The sequence below is a fragment of the Misgurnus anguillicaudatus genome, chromosome 24, assembly GCF_027580225.2.
Source record: "Misgurnus anguillicaudatus chromosome 24, ASM2758022v2, whole genome shotgun sequence".
In the NCBI taxonomy this organism is placed as follows: domain Eukaryota; kingdom Metazoa; phylum Chordata; class Actinopteri; order Cypriniformes; family Cobitidae; genus Misgurnus; species Misgurnus anguillicaudatus.
This window is the reverse complement of record NC_073360.2, coordinates 2,642,627-2,658,548: the sequence shown is the minus strand read 5'-3', so window position 1 is coordinate 2,658,548 and position 15,922 is coordinate 2,642,627. Positions and strand designations below refer to the sequence as shown.

General features: G+C 38.7%; 1 protein-coding gene across 3 annotated transcripts; it reads right to left on the bottom strand.

The window, feature by feature from the left end:
• Positions 1-483: 483 nt before the first annotated feature.
• On the bottom strand, positions 484-15,832 carry hnrnpl2 (heterogeneous nuclear ribonucleoprotein L2). Of its 3 annotated transcripts, XM_055195627.2 has the most exons (14): positions 15,676-15,832; positions 15,094-15,212; positions 14,176-14,410; positions 14,002-14,087; positions 13,205-13,301; positions 11,479-11,551; positions 7,594-7,626; positions 6,776-6,844; positions 6,289-6,545; positions 6,085-6,206; positions 1,729-1,930; positions 1,587-1,644; positions 1,342-1,446; positions 484-1,187 (listed from the first exon to the last, which is right to left on the bottom strand). In XM_055195627.2, the coding sequence occupies exons 1-14, from the start codon at positions 15,760-15,762 to the stop codon at positions 1,129-1,131; spliced, it is 1,602 nt and encodes a 533-aa protein (XP_055051602.1). In that variant the 5' UTR covers positions 15,763-15,832; the 3' UTR covers positions 484-1,128. The 3 variants fall into 3 exon arrangements, with proteins under 3 accessions (XP_055051602.1, XP_055051603.1, XP_055051604.1); XM_055195628.2 differs by lacking the exon at positions 7,594-7,626; XM_055195629.2 differs by lacking the exons at positions 6,776-6,844; positions 7,594-7,626.
• Between the last annotated feature and the right edge of the window lie 90 nt (positions 15,833-15,922).

The window sequence follows — 15,922 nt, the reverse complement described above, 5'->3', positions numbered from 1 at the left end:
AACCGGAAATGTTAAAATGCTCGCTTCTGAGTTTACATAACTACGTCATCTCAGCAAATGCATTGGATTTATTATGCCTTTGTATTTTTATTTTTGTTATATTGTGGTGAATAAAAAAAATCAAAACAATTCTGTCATAATTTTCCCTCAAGTTGTTCCAAACCTGTAAATTACAGATTTATTCGTTTAGCTGAACACAATTGACTTACATTGTAAGAAAAAACTTAAAATAAATAGTACATAATATTTAGTGCTTAAAATATCTTGCTTACAAAACTAACATCTGTCCGTGGACATGCAATTGTAGTAAAGACACTTAAATTTTGTAGAGTATTTTCTTATTACATAGATTATGTATGTAATCCTTATGTCACAAAATACATCAGATCAAGACATTTTCACACATTGGGCTCCATTTTGGACACTCTTCATAACTAAGCAGTTTATTGTGCTAAGCAAACATGACAAACTACATTAAAAATCTCCAAATTAAACCCTTTATTCTATCAATTTGTTATGCTCTGCATACATCCAATTTTATTGCTAGTCATTTTACAAACCAAGCATTTCTCACATCAAACTCTTAACCTTCATTTGCAAGTATCAGCAAGTGGAAGGTGAGACATTTTTGGAAAAATATTAGCAGGTTATCAAATTGATTACTTTATTTTTCAGATTTCAAATATACACTGGGCTGTAACATTTAGGCAGCTACTGAACAAAGGCCGAACTCCAGTTAACACGAGTCACAATTGTCCCTCGCAAAAGCAAACCACCACAAAACCTCATCGTCACTAATTTTATTTTACAATCAAAAGAAATGGATCTTCTTTACAAGTTGATGTTTCTAAAAGTGAGGTACTGAGCACACAGCTAACAGTCAGTTATGCTAAGCAATAAAAAAGGAACAAAAAGGGTAACAAAAAAATACTGGTACAAAAGCATTTCAAATCTCCTCTTAAAAACGATTCGACGAGTTCAGTCAGTTTAATTCTCAACTTGTGCTGTGGCTCAATATAAGGACAAATTTAACACGTCTGCACACCCACTCGCACAAATGAGCCGATAAAGGACGATAAACGGAGCAAGAAAGTGAAGTGGATCAGGATTGATGATGAAAGATGCTGTTCAGTTTGCATGCTGTGCAGTAGAGAAGCACAACTTAAGTGTGTACGGGTATGGCCCATCTGCAGAGAAAGATAAGAGAAGATTAGCAAATATTCACACATGGAAATTTATTTTAATATTACCATTATTATAAAGTTTACAAGGTTTTGAAAGAGAGCAAATGTTGGGCACTGGTGGACAGCACTACCTACTCATTACAAGTAAACCACTTACTAGGGTTCTTCATCTGGTAATGATTCATCATGGCAAGAGCCTCCATAGCATCATTAACAGACTCCCACTCCAGCAGGCCAGACGAACTCCTCTCAGACAATGAACCTAAGCAATACAACAGACGTGTGGAAAACCAGAACAAACATTGTACTAGAAATTCTATCAGAACATTACCAATATTTCCTTTTTTGTTCTCAGTATGAAGTCAACATCAAACCAGCTGAACACATCTTTACATCACATACCTTTTGCTGCAAAAAGTTTGACATTTGACGGGCATTTGACATCAAGTTCTTCACAGACCTGAAAAGATATTAAAAAAATTACTTCACAGATCAAATTGTGTTAAAAAATAAAGACATCCACTTAAATCGGATATCAACAGACCCTGGTGAAGACCTCTGGTGTAGCTTCAGGCGCTGCATTGAAAAAGTGAAGAACGTTGCTGGGGTGCTGAATTCGGTTCTTAGCCGCCTGCTCTGGAGAACTGAAGCGGTTATTTCGGCTGCCATGAAAGTCTTTGAAGCTGCTGCTCCCGTCCTCCAGCTCATAAGACTGGCCAGGCATGATGGCCTGCTGTTTGGACACACTAAGAAAAGAAAAGATGCTTTAATGATGAATTAGTTATACACGTTTATAAAAGAGACAAACTTCTTCTTGTTTTCCCTATTGAACCCCTATTTTTAAACGAGTAGTTGATTTTTTTTTTAAATTAACCAATAATTCATTCACCTTAATGCCATCCTAGGTATATATGACTTTCTTTTTTCAACCAAACACTTTTCTTACACATTTAGGGGTGGTTTCCTGGACAGGGATTATATTAAAGGTGCAGTGTGTAATTTTAAAAAGGATCTCTTGACAGAAATGCAAAATAATATACAAAACTATATTATCAGAGGTGTATAAAGACCTTTTATAATGAACCGTTATGTTTTTATTACCTTAGAATGAGACTTTTTTTTATCTACATACCGAGGGTCCCCTAACATGGAAGTCGCCATTTTGTGCCACCATGTTTCTACAGAAGCCCTACTGGACAAACTTTTTTTACGAAGCTGTCTCCGAAGATGACATAATTGTCTGGTGGCAGCTACTGTAGCTTCTCTATGCGTTTTAAATGCAATGGGTGAGCAGTTAACTGAGCCATTGGTTGCAATTCGCTACCTCACCACTAGATGCCACTAAAATTTACACACTGCACCTTTGAGCCAGGACTAGGCCTTAGTTTAATTAAGAAATATAACTATTTTTAACAAACATGCCTTACTAAAAACATGACTTGTGTGCATTTTGAGGCAAGGGCACTGATGTACTTTAAAGGGGACATTCCATGAAAATCAGACTTTTTCCATGTTTAAGTGCTATAATCGCTTCTACCAACCCAGAAAACATGAAAATAGCAACCCTGTAACTTTGTTTTGGTAAGGGTCTCTCTGCAAGCATGTGAATAAATAGGTCATGCGGATTTCGCTCCCCCCATGACGTAGGTTAGGGATCTTATTATAAAGATACCGCCCCTTCAACTGCGCTATCCAACCATGAACGGCCTCACGAGTGCGATAGACAGAGAGAAAGAATGACTGACAGCACAACGCGTTTGTATTCCCTCAAACACAAACAGGAGCCTACAATCTTATAACTTGTAGTTTTAATAATCTTTCTAAAGATTGAATTAACGTTCTAAAGGATTAACCTTACCTTAGTGCAACAGAGAGAGCGAGTGAGTGAGTGAGAAAGAGAGAGAGAGAGAGAGAGAGAGAGAGAGAGAGAGCGAGTGAGAGAGAGAGAGAGAGAGAGCAACGCGACGGTTCACTTTCATCAATACAAGTATGTTGTTTAATATGTTTCTCTGAAGTTTATATGAATGAACACGAGGATTAATGCACTGCACGAGACAGAGTGCAGGGCTCAAAATTAACTTTTTTATTTGGTAGCACTGGTGCTCCCAACTTTAAAGAGTTAGGAGCACCAAGCAAAAATTTAGGCGCATCCATCCAAAAATTAAAAAGCACCACAACTACAATGTATATGTAAATAGATTTATTTTATACCGGGCTTTACACATCCTATGGCCAGCATTTAAAAGTTGGTCTTCTATTTTTCTTTTGGCTGCATAAATTCCTAAATTAATACCCAAATGCTGTTGAAATAGTATAGCAGCAATAATAATTTAACAATTACAGGTAACATGATTAAGATTACATAGAAAATCTAACAAACACGTAAAACACTGATTAATTGTGACATTACAAAAGTGACCCTAATATAGAAGGCTAATATATATTGGTATTGATAACTGCATTACCAGGATGCTTTTACTACTAAATAGGCAATGTTTTAAAAAAACAACAAAAACATACCATCAGCATTGTCGTATTCCACACAGCATCATGGACCACAAGGATGTTTGTCGAATGTCCATTTACCAGCGCATGCGCACATACACCATCAAACACACTTTGACAGACAGGTCGGTGTCTCCATCAATAATAAACACATTTGTCATAACACGTCTTGTGTTTTTGGCACTTTCGCCATGTTTAAGCAAGGTACGTTTGGCGCTTAAAATGTTTTGATTCCGCCATTAACGCCGTTTTACAGGATTTACAGTAAACACAGTAAGTTACATTTTCAAAGCGGAGACACTCGAAATCTTTAAGCCACTCTCTCTGAAAGGTTTAACGTCAACTCGTATTTTCCGGTGGTGGAGTTACAATTGAATCCGGATTGTCGTCAAAAAATACAGTAATAACCTTGGCTGTAATCGCGTTCGTCTTTTCACATTTCCGCGCTTCACGGCAACAAGGAATGACTGACGCTCATATTAGCCAATCTGCGGTCGTCATTAAACGCAAGAACTTAATGGTGAAATTTGATTGGTTATGTATCGTTGGAGAGAACACTGAACCTGGGACAGCGCCAGCACGCAGGATCACAATCAACTCGCGTCACAACAAAATGGGCAGTCGCACAAATGCTCCCAAATATATTTTAAGGTCGCACAGATTAAATTTCGGTCGCATATGCGACCAAAATGGTCGCAATTTCGAGCCCTGGAGTGAGAGAACAACACGTATTCACTATCATACACAATAATCATTAATATGTTGTTTAATGTTTCTCTGATGTTTCAAATGAATACGAGGAGTTACAAGATTGACAGAAACGCGAATGTGTTCAATATGTGTACACACCTTAAACATGTCATTTGATCTGTTTCTCTAAAGTTTAAGCATTAAACGTGTTGTTTTATTACAGATCATTTAAATGTGCTCGTGTGGTTTGGTCAAAAAGTAAACTTCTGAGTGTTTGTGGACGTGTATTTTATTGTAACATGCTGAAACTCATTATGCCTGTTTAAAACAAGGGCAACATGAGACCTAAAAGTCTTTATTTTTATTCCACAATGTTACCCATCTGCTGATAAACATGTATTTAGTATGCATAAAACAGATGATTGACTTTTTAAACTTGTTCAAATATATAATGCTGAACATCGCTTACTAACTTCTTTCGTGAGAGAATCTCCCTCTTGATGCTCTGTCTTCTCTACAGCGCGAGCGCTTAAAACTCCGCCCACCTGAGCAGCTCATTTGGATTCAAAAGGATACACACAAAAATGGTGCATTTTTGACCCATAAAGTGCCTATTTTAACATGCCACAATAAATTACCTATATGGTATTTTGAGCTAAAACTTCACATATGTACTGGAGACATCAAAGATTTACTTAATACCTTAAAAACGTCTTGTGGAATGTCCCCTTTAAGATATGTCAGTGCAAGTTGTTTTCAGTTTGGACAACTCTTACACTTATTTTAGTCTAGGACTAGTCTAATCCCTGTCCGGGAAACCACCCTTAGATGATTAGGACTGGGCAAAAAAAATCTATTTTTCGATTAATCTGGGGTTTTTTATGTGGTCGATTCAAAATCGATTCTCAAAGAGCAGAATCGATTTTTTTCTTTCATATTTATTTCCGCAAACATTGAACGTAAGATAAACGTTAATCTAATGACTAGTCTTCTTCACTAGATGTCACCCTCTTTTTTGCCTTGCGCGATGTTACCAAGGAGTGAGAGGCGAGCATGTCATTCATTCATTCAATGCTTAAAATAGCGGTTTCAGGTGCTTCATCGACATTGATGCCACCTTCACATAAAAAGTCAGAAGTATGAAAGCATTTAGATTTCACAAGCAAGACGACGACGATAGTGTTGTGGCTTTTAATTTCTTGTTATTAATTACCCACATGTAAACTGCTGTTCACCGTTCTATTTTATTAATATAGTATTTGTATTAAATCTATATTCATTGAGTTGATTTGAGAATCGAGTATAAAAACCGATTTTTTTATGTGTACGTGAGCGTATGTGCAGAGTCAAACACACACGCTTGCAAAGCATACTGTATTTGACTCATAACTGGAGACAGACATTGCCTCTCCCGGCCTACATACTACATACTCCTGTTCACGCATACATGACATATATGCATACAAAGTACAAGTTGTTACAAAAAAATCCAGCGGTGTGGGCACAGTTATGATAAGAAATTTGTGTCACATGCATGGGATGCTGACCCTTGCATTAAAACCAAACTATACTTCATGTGTTTGGCTAAAGAAAGGAAGTCACTTACATCAAGGATGACATTAAGGCGAGTAAATTCTGGGGTATATAATTTTTTGTAAACTTTTTCTTAAAAATAAATAGATCAATGATAGAAGTCAGAACATACCACACGTTGAGCTTTTGATTGAACAGGAAGTTGTTGTTGAGGTGAGAGATGGCACGATCTACAGCGTAACAGTCTCCCATCTCCACCATTGCAGCACCAGGTTTGCTCTTCATAAATTTCACCTAGATTAGGAAGGGTAAGAATACATTTTTAAAGAAAGCTGCCTGTACCTTGACAAAATCAGACAAATTTGGTTTCACATACCCGTTCAACATTTCCATACAGGCAAAAGATGTTAAAGACACGGTCTGCATTTATTTTACATGGATCCAAGCCATACACCATGATCACTGGCGAGTCTGCGTGTGCTCCATATTCACCCGGCGGTGGAGGAGGGGGGCCGTACTGTCCGCCGTAGCGCTGACTGGTTCCACCACGTCTCGGACCGGCAATTGGCGGCCCCATTCGCCTGCCCTCATAGGGTGCGCCGTAACTCTCGTCTTGATATCCATGAAAACCACCTGAGACAACAGACAAACAACAAACAGACCACGTGGGGTGGGGGTTGTGGACAAGTTAGGGAACATTTTACACACAACCTACGCTTTAGTTTAAGTTTTATTATCAACACAGCACCATCTTGCTGCCACTGTCATGAATGTCTCCCTTTTTTTTTGTTTTAAGAATCACTCCCCTGTTTGTAAGCAAATGAGGCTAATGTGTTTACGCGTGTGCCCCAGCGAGCCCTTACCATACTCTGGAGGGTGGTCTCCCAGCAGAGCCGGCTGCCTCTGGCGCTTGTTGGGGTTGGCATTCATATCTAAGAGGCAAGAAAGGGCCAAAGAAAGGAAAAGAGTCGGGGGAAACAGAGAGAGAGAGAGAGCGAAAGATGAATTTGCTGAGAGGCGATAGGACAGGGCACTGACATCATGAATGTTGGCATGACTGACTTGAGCTTTAAGATCAGCAGAGAAAAAACACAACATTGAATATCAAGGGCCAACACTATTAGGGTAAACGTCATAGCAAAATGTCTGGGCCACACGTCACTCCAAAAACACAAGTTAATTTTGCCATAATGAAAAGATCGGCAAGTGACATTCTCAAAAGATTTGTAACCCAAATTCCCAAGTATCCAGACACTTTTTTTCACTTTATTATCCATTTTCTAAACATCACGGTCTATATATTAGAAGAGAATTAAGAGAAATGAATCTATCTGATCAATAATCTTTCTATTGATTTTGAAGTGTAATAACCCAGACATGTTTTTGACAGGCTCTCACATTCACCCCTTTAGTGTGACCTATTTATTACCCTTTTAAACCCATTTAATACAGTCAGCAACTTGATTAATATACAGGCTTTCTATTATGATACATCAGCCCCAATGAAAGCTAGATAAGAGATCTATCATCATATCACATAACAGCACGAGTACGAGCAAGAAAGCTCATTGGCTGATTAATGTTAATATATTTATATATTATGTATGTCATATATTTATATATATATATTTCAGTAGAAAGTGAGTGGATGGGGGTGTAAAAATGTCTACTGCAGACACACCTTGAATGCCCCCATTTCCATCGGCATCTGCACCTGTTCAGGTACACACAGTTGAAACATCAATCTCACTGACATTTCTGAACAAATACATAACAGTGTTTTTACTTTCTTCTTGCCTTTATAAAGACACACACACACACACACACACACACACACACACACACACACACACACACACACACACACACACACACACACACACACACCCCTTAACCAGTGAAACAGTACAGGTGATCGTGGTGATACATTTCGTTAGGGAAGTTTAGTTTATTGGTTATATACTTTTGCATTACATTGGTCTAGCCAAACTGAGTTGTTGTTTAGTAAAAATTAGTGCCCAACATCTCAGATCCTAAACTATGTTTGGGAATCAAAAATCAATGAGTTTGTCTTTGTTTTATTGTTGTTTTAACTCATCAACGTCTAAAGATCAAAATTATTTTTTTATTCTGTGGCTAAATTTCCTCAACAGCACTTCCTTAAGAGGGTGTGCACACCAAAGCTTTTAAAGGGACGTTCCACTCTTTTTGAAAATATGCTCATTTCCAGCTCCCCTAAAGTTAAACATCCGAATCCCACCATTTTGGAATCCATTTAGCTGATCTAAATGTTCAACTCCAGGGGAGCTGGAAAACCAGCACACTTAAAAAAACGTGGAGTGTCCCTTTAAATGTGGCTGAAAACGCCTGGAGGATGCCGAATGCCAGCCAATTTTTTTTAAGCTGAGCACTTTGTTTGCTGTGATACTTCTGCTTTGGTTATCAGTCGTTGTACGATGCGCCAGTTGGTTGTTGTGATATTTGTCTTGCCCCTCCTCCACTGTGATTGGACAGCCGTGTGAAAACTGACATTGATGTGCTGAGCTTTTCACCCAAAGTTTAATGTTTTTAAACTCTTGGCGCTCACTGCAACAAAAAAAAAAAAAACGCTGACTTTCAGCACTGAAAAAACCCGCTAGCTGCTGGCTTTTTTGAAAAACGCAGAGCTTCCATTGGAAAGAATTAAAAACATACACCTGCCGTGGGCGTAAAAGCTTTGGTGTGCACGCGCCTTAAAATTGAAAAGTTCAAAACGTTTTGTGTATTTATACTTTGACATTTAAATATGTTTTACTATTTAAAATTTAGACAAATATGAAAATTCAAGATTATATTGGTAAACCTCAATGTGTGGCTTTTGCAGTTTTTCAAGTACACTTCTACACATTAAAGCAACACCAAAGAGATTTTTTACCTTAAAATAACGTTTCCAAAAAAGTTTCAGTTGTTCATCCACACCAAACAGGGTGAATGGCACTTTCACATTCGCTTTGCTGCCCTCTATTGGCAAAAACCGCACTAAAGAAGTTTCCAACCGTCGGGCAGTGGTCCTGTAGTTCGAGTGAAAACTACAAAAACTTGCTTTACGGCAGACCTACAACCCAATCAGAGCCAGCTATGCTGCAGTATTTACGACAGTGGTAATGAACAATTACGCTTCTAACCTGTAGGGGGAGCAAAGAGCAATAAGTCTTTAGTGTTGCTTTAATATATGGATTTATTTCGATATAATAAGTGACAATCTAATTGAATAGATATATCGGTTTTAATCCGATTTGGTCATCCAATTAATCAAGTTTTTTTTTTTTATAAAGTTAGTTGCAGCCCTAGTAATAGAACATTGTAATCAATCTGGAAATAACATGGTTACTACACTTTAACTATAAAAAAGTATTTAACAGGTTATTTTTTTTTAAATATTTATTAGGTAGGCTAAACAACCATATGCACTAAATGTTGGACGACTTTACCACGTTATAAATCGACACTGGGAATCGATAAGAAGAATGGGAATAGATTTAAACAATAGTCAACGCTATTTTTAACTTTTGATTTCTACCTTAATGGGCCAACATACAGCCAATTTTTACATGTAATAATCACAAAACCTCAACCCAACACACATGAAGGCTTTTTCATGTGACTTGCTGACTTTTGGAACTAAAGGTAAACAAATTAATCAACTATGGAGGAAAAGGCAAGTTAGTCAAATATTTGGTTAAAATCCCCATGAAACATTACACCGAGTATCACTCCAAGACAACAGAAGCTTGGTGTTACTTACAGGACAAAATCAAGGGTGGGGGTTGAGAGACGGGGCAAGCAGAACATGTCGTAATTTAGTCATCTTCAAGGCATTCTCCTCCGTATCACACTTAAAAACTTCCAATTTCTTTCCTCCATCAGTCCATTCCACTGATTTTTCGGGCATTCCTTGTGGTCGATCAGTAACAAAGCTCCATTCAGGTCAGCATCCCGTTTCTCATTTCAATTCCTTCTTACCACAGAGGTTGAAAAGCTGGAGCAATTTATGCCCAATTCAGACTGACCGGTGCTTCCACTAGAGACACAAAGCCAACCTGCATCATACAGGAGTTGTTACACAGTAGTCATTTGACTGAAAAACAGGAAAAAAACGTCACATGTTGAAAGAGAGAGAGAGGAGGAATCTTTTAGGAGACTGAGAAAAGGAAGGACTACAGAAAAACAAATGTTGGGAAAAACACCAGCCTCCAAGGCAGAATGTCAAGGCTTTAAGGGGGTGAAAGTTGGCATATCATCTGTCTGCATGTCAGTGCATCATGTTGTTTGCAGTGTCTTCAGTGTCTCGAGTGGTTTAGCTGTAGACGAGTAAAGCGGCAGACGTGTCAGTTTGTGGGTGGCGTGTTGGGAATTTGTGTTGCAACGATCAGCGAGGCGAGAGAGAAAAGATGCAGCCCAAAGAAAGAGACAGACATGTTCAGAGAGGCTGTTTGTCTGTTGACGTCAGTTTGGCACGAATGAAGAGACTTTTGTTTGTTTGCTTGCTTTGTGTTGTTTTGTCATCCCTTGTAAGCAGTGAGGTTAAGGTGATGTGTGTCTCATTCACGACCCGTAAAAAAATAACGGGCGACAGATGAAAGGGTGTGGGAGCCAAAACTACTTGGACCGACAACCCAAATCCTTCAATGTGTTGTGCCAGGTAGCATGTCTTCGTTGGCAGTGTCGTTTCAGTGGGATGGTGACGGGTGCTAAATGTTGCGTGATGTTGCCGGTGTTTGTCGGGATACCTCGCCGTTTGACCAGAGTAAAATGAGTGTTTGTCCATTTGGAGAAATGTTCTCGCAGGTATAGGAAGCAGTTGTGGTTTGTTGACTGGTTGTGTTGGAAGTTTGTGTCTTCAGTGAAATGTAGGAAATGTCCCCCAGTGTCCAGATGTACTGAGTGTTGCACTTGATTTTCTGGAAGTTTCTGTGCTTTCATATTCGCCTCTAAATGTACAGCATGAATGTGAGGAGCAAATGGCTATGAGCGAGCACCAAAGACCATTTCATTCAAACGTCTTTAGTCACCATGAAATTTGACCCCATGTACTTCAAACCATTCTCATTGGAAACGATTTGTCGACGCATGTCATTAAAAATGTGTCATCAAATTCTTAACCACCTTTCTTTCAGAGAAATCCAATTAATTCACATCCAAAATTAAGTCTTACTTGTTGAATATCTGTAGATTGAGATCAGCATTTCATGTTGACTTTACATGTTGAAAAACAACAATGGGGCAAATAATGGCTTTAGAGAGAACCAAGGACTGATATGGTGCTTACCCAGTAAACCACTTGCCCCTTACAATACACTGCCTTGTAATGAGCAGTGCTGGAAAAGGAAGCTTGTAAGATATCATGACCTTTAGACGGGACTTTACCTTATATAGACATTGGTATGCCTAATACTCAGTAAAGAGGAGGAGAGGCGGTAGTTTGATGGCTGCAGTTCTAAAATGGCCCCATCCCACCCACTTATTTACCCCACAGTGGCAGTAAGGGTGCTGAGTAATGTCAGAGCAGATGTAAAGTTAACATTACCTTGGTTGCCTAGGTTCGGATTTGTGTAGTCCCATGTGTCCTGGTCATTCTTGAACACATTGAGACGTGTTGGCTTGGAGAAAAATAAAGAAACAGATTTAGAAAGGGCTGGCCCATACTGACCCAAATTCGTATCTCTGTCATTTTGGGATGAATAACTATATATGGTAAATATTGTGTTATTTTGTTTACATATAGGGTTGTTCCGAATCGTCAAGTACTTGAACCCATGTACTGACCCGATACCATTTTTTTAAACAAGACCTAGTTATTCCCACTATAGATTATGCTGCAAATCGGAACTCATTTCTTCTTCGCTGCTCTGAATGCAAACACAGGAAGTTGTCACAAGCAACCACCAATAAAGGAGGGTAATATCAGACCATACTGATATAGACAGTAATGTCGCAGGGAATAAATACCCATATATTACCAAAACACGATATACCCAATCTAGAATTAGGTATTTCTTTATTCAGGATTTCCCGCAGCACTTTTCAGTTCGGGCGGCCCGCCTAAGCTGAGAAACCCTACCGCCTTAACTAGGTCGTTAAAAAAAAGAATTAGCCTAAAAAAAGGCCTTCAAGTGCATCTCGGAGCATAGCGAGGACGCTCTTCACACCGCGAGCGTGCACGTGCCCCACACGGCCGAAATGAGATAAGACTCATGTCTGGAGGATAGCCAGTTGATAAAACGCGTGTCTGTGAGAACTGTAGATTTATGTTTTGGGTTTATTTAAGGCTGTTATTGTATTAGTCTATAGTTCTTGCCAATTTACAGCAAGTTAGCTGGTGATTTTGTTGTTTGAGCAACCTGGTAAGGTTTCACGTGCCTGTTGATTCGATATAATTGTTGAGCGCTCTTGCTCACTTTATTTATTTACATGCTACAGTAGTTACACTCCTTTAAGATAATGTAATTAATAGTGGGAAATAATCAGTTTTTACAATTTTTGCACTCTCTATCATCGTTTGCCAGACGTTCTACAACATCTGCTTCAGTTTGTGTTTATTAACCCTTTAGTTTCACTTCATCACGCAGCTATTTCTGTTAGAGGTAAAAACATTTAATGCATTAATAATCTAGTATGTGTTCATTTTCTGTCATAGTTTCTTCAAAATTAAGTTTTGAGTGTTTTAATTTTCATCATGACGCGTACGCCTCACCCCTTTGATTGCCACGCCCTGAAACCGCCCCCCACCCAACCCTATCACATTTTTCTGCGGGAAACCCTGTTATTTATTATTACATTAAAATGTCCTGGAAGAAATATTATAGACAATTATTTCTGTTTACATTTCCTGAATATACCGCTACGTAAAAATGGTTCAATGTTAAAAAAGTAATTAAATACTATAGAAATTAAGGATACACAGATACAGAATGTTTCTGCTGATACTGATATCCAATAACCAAAAAGTTCAGCTTTTTACTCCTTGTTTCAAAGTACTATGTTGTTAAATCCTAGAAGTGCAAAGTGTACAAACTCAACTTCTGTTGTCATTGTTACCCAAATCAAAATAATCACAGCACGTTTTTTGCCTTTTTTATTTCCAGGATATAATTTGCCCCGATCATCGGCTGTTTTTTTAATAATCAGCAGAAGCCCGATTGTCGAAAAAATCTTGTATCTGCTGATACAGATTATAAGCCGATATATTTGGTGCATCCCTAATAGAACTGTAATTCCAAGCCCCATAAATAAAAAATTCAGATGACCCTTACCTTGGCATACTCGATTTTGAGAGTACAGCAGCCAGAGTATATGTCAGCCCCATTGAGTGATGCCTTGGCCCTTTGGGCACTCTGAACCGAGTCAAACGTGCAGGGAATTAAAGAAATATGCAGATAATCTTGGGTGCCCTGATGTTGTTATTAAAAGTATTCACGTAATGCAACATACTTAACAAATTACAAATGAAATGTATGCATAATCCTATAAACACAATTATGAGGCTTTTAGAATAGATGATCTGCAGTTTAAAGCCCAAAGTATACTTCATTCGCCCGTATGATGTAAATTTAAATCATCAAGAAGGTCCCTGATCGTCCTCACACAGCCCAATTTTTCAGACTGCACAGACATTTCGTGTACAACACGTCAATCACGGCACTCAGTGGTGCACTCTAAGATGTGTTAATTTTTTACACATCGTTTTGTGTTATCCTATTTACCACATTATGTGTTATTTTAACACATTTTATGGTGTTATTATTTGTGTTCAAATAAATAAGAGAGACAAGCCAAGATGTGTTAAAACAAAACAAAGTGTGTTGTTCCAAAAATAACACTGATGTGTCTAATTAAAGATGACACATCTCTGTGTTAGACACAACATGTGTTATTTTAACACATTCATTTTAAGAGTTTGCCCTGTGACGATCTAATAGAGTATAAGAAAAATTATTTATACTGCGCATGTGTTGAACTCGGCTATTTGTTTTTATCCTCGGTTGAGCTTTGAAAGCTGTGCGGACATGCGAGCGTGTGACACACGGGCCTTAAAACACCAAAAGGATATTCCACCATGGCCTGGACACCATTCTTCCTAAAGATGACAACTCTTTGAACAGGACCACAGTTGTTGCATATAGTATACAAAACATCCTGTAAAATAAAAAGACGGTTAGTGCTGGAACAACACATTTGTAAAAACAAGACAGCAGTAATATTGCATTGTGGTTGCGATCTTTACCGTGGTAATGGGATAAATAGGATTCATGATTGTGAGAAGCAAAACATTATTAACACTGCGGGAATCGTCGTCTCCTGGCCTGGATATCTTCTGACTGGTAGAGTAGTTTACGAACGCAGGATGTCCGGCAATGTAGATCTGGTTGTCGTTGGCGTAAGTAACTGCATTGCAGGACCCATTCATATCCTCATATTCAACCAGGGCTTGACGCTTCTTTGGCATCAGTACAACATAACTGCAGAGAAATGGAAAGACCCATAATGTGCCTTACAACAGGCATAAACGAGAAATAGCAGTCACTAAACAGGATTCTGATGGATGTTGGGGGTGTTGTATGACCTTTATGGTGGTATTACTAGACCTATATAAATGTAGCCTTGAGTATTTGTGAAAATGTATGTAAAACAATGTGATCGGATACTGCAGGGATTACACTACATGCTGATACTGATATTTAGCCTCTATGCCGTAAGCTACGCATCCGTTCTCATTTTATACTTTTGCATTGTTGTTCGCATGGATGTGCAATTACACGTGCAGATCACTTGTAGACAGGGTCCACTGGCATGATACAGTATCAAGGAAAAGGTCAAAGCAGCAGCAGCTTGGTCCATTTTTGTTTTTACAATCGCAAGTAAAATGTTTGAGGGAGGGGTTTTAGCAGACCAATCACAGTGCTTGTGGTCTGCGTAGAATTAACGTGTTGTTACATTTTTGGGAAGGTGCGCGTCAGGAATTATAAATTGGGCTTATTGTCCATGCCTGTTTGATCTATGGTAGATTTGCATGAGCAAGAAAAAAATGCAACACCTTAGGATGTAAAGGTTAATTATGTGACATACAAAATGGATTACTGTAATGTTGAAAACCCCCTGAATGAATGCAAGGCCGCATATAAAGTTGAAGGACTCGTGTTACCTGATGGTTCCAAACTCCTGCAGAGCTTCGACAATGTCTGCCTCCAAAACACCATCCACTAACCCTCTGACATGCACCACAAGAGAGGGAAGGGTCTTATGTGGGTCAGTATAGCATTCCTACAATATACAAAAAAAGTCTACACATTAGTCATGGAGCAGGCAACTGTACCTGGTGACATTTACGTTGTTCTTGCACGCAAAGAGCTGTGATCTGTGCGTGTTTACAGTTACTGAACATTATCCTATGTGATGATGTAACGTTATCTGTGACGGCTATATGCGACAGTCAATTCATTCATACTATTAGAATGACAGAAAAATGTGTCGCAACAACACAATCTTCTTCATATCAATAAATGCAAATAATGCAACATTTCAATATCATGGCATCGTATTCCAGCAGCTGTTTTCGTAATAGTTTTTCTGTTGCATAAACATCAGTTTGCTGTTGCCTAACGTTAATTGTTTTGTTAGCTGATTGGCTAACTGGTGCTAATTTGAACTGTAAGCTAAATGCAGTCGTTTCATATAACATCCAAAGCAATATATCCGATAATATATATATAAACACTCGTCTTACGGCCGCCATGCTCCCTTCGCTTTCAGTTTTTTGGCGTTTTGTCGCTCTGCCGCCTTCGCTGTAGTAGCGGGCTGTCTGTGTCGCCATGTTGTCCCGTTACGATTCACGCGCATCAAAATGAAATGGATGAAAACTACAGAAAATGGGCCAGGCGAGGTCACGCCCCTCCGAGAAGACTAGGGAGTCTTAATTGGGTAATTTAGCTGTCAATCAACCTTTTTAATCCAATGAAAATAGAGTTTTCCTA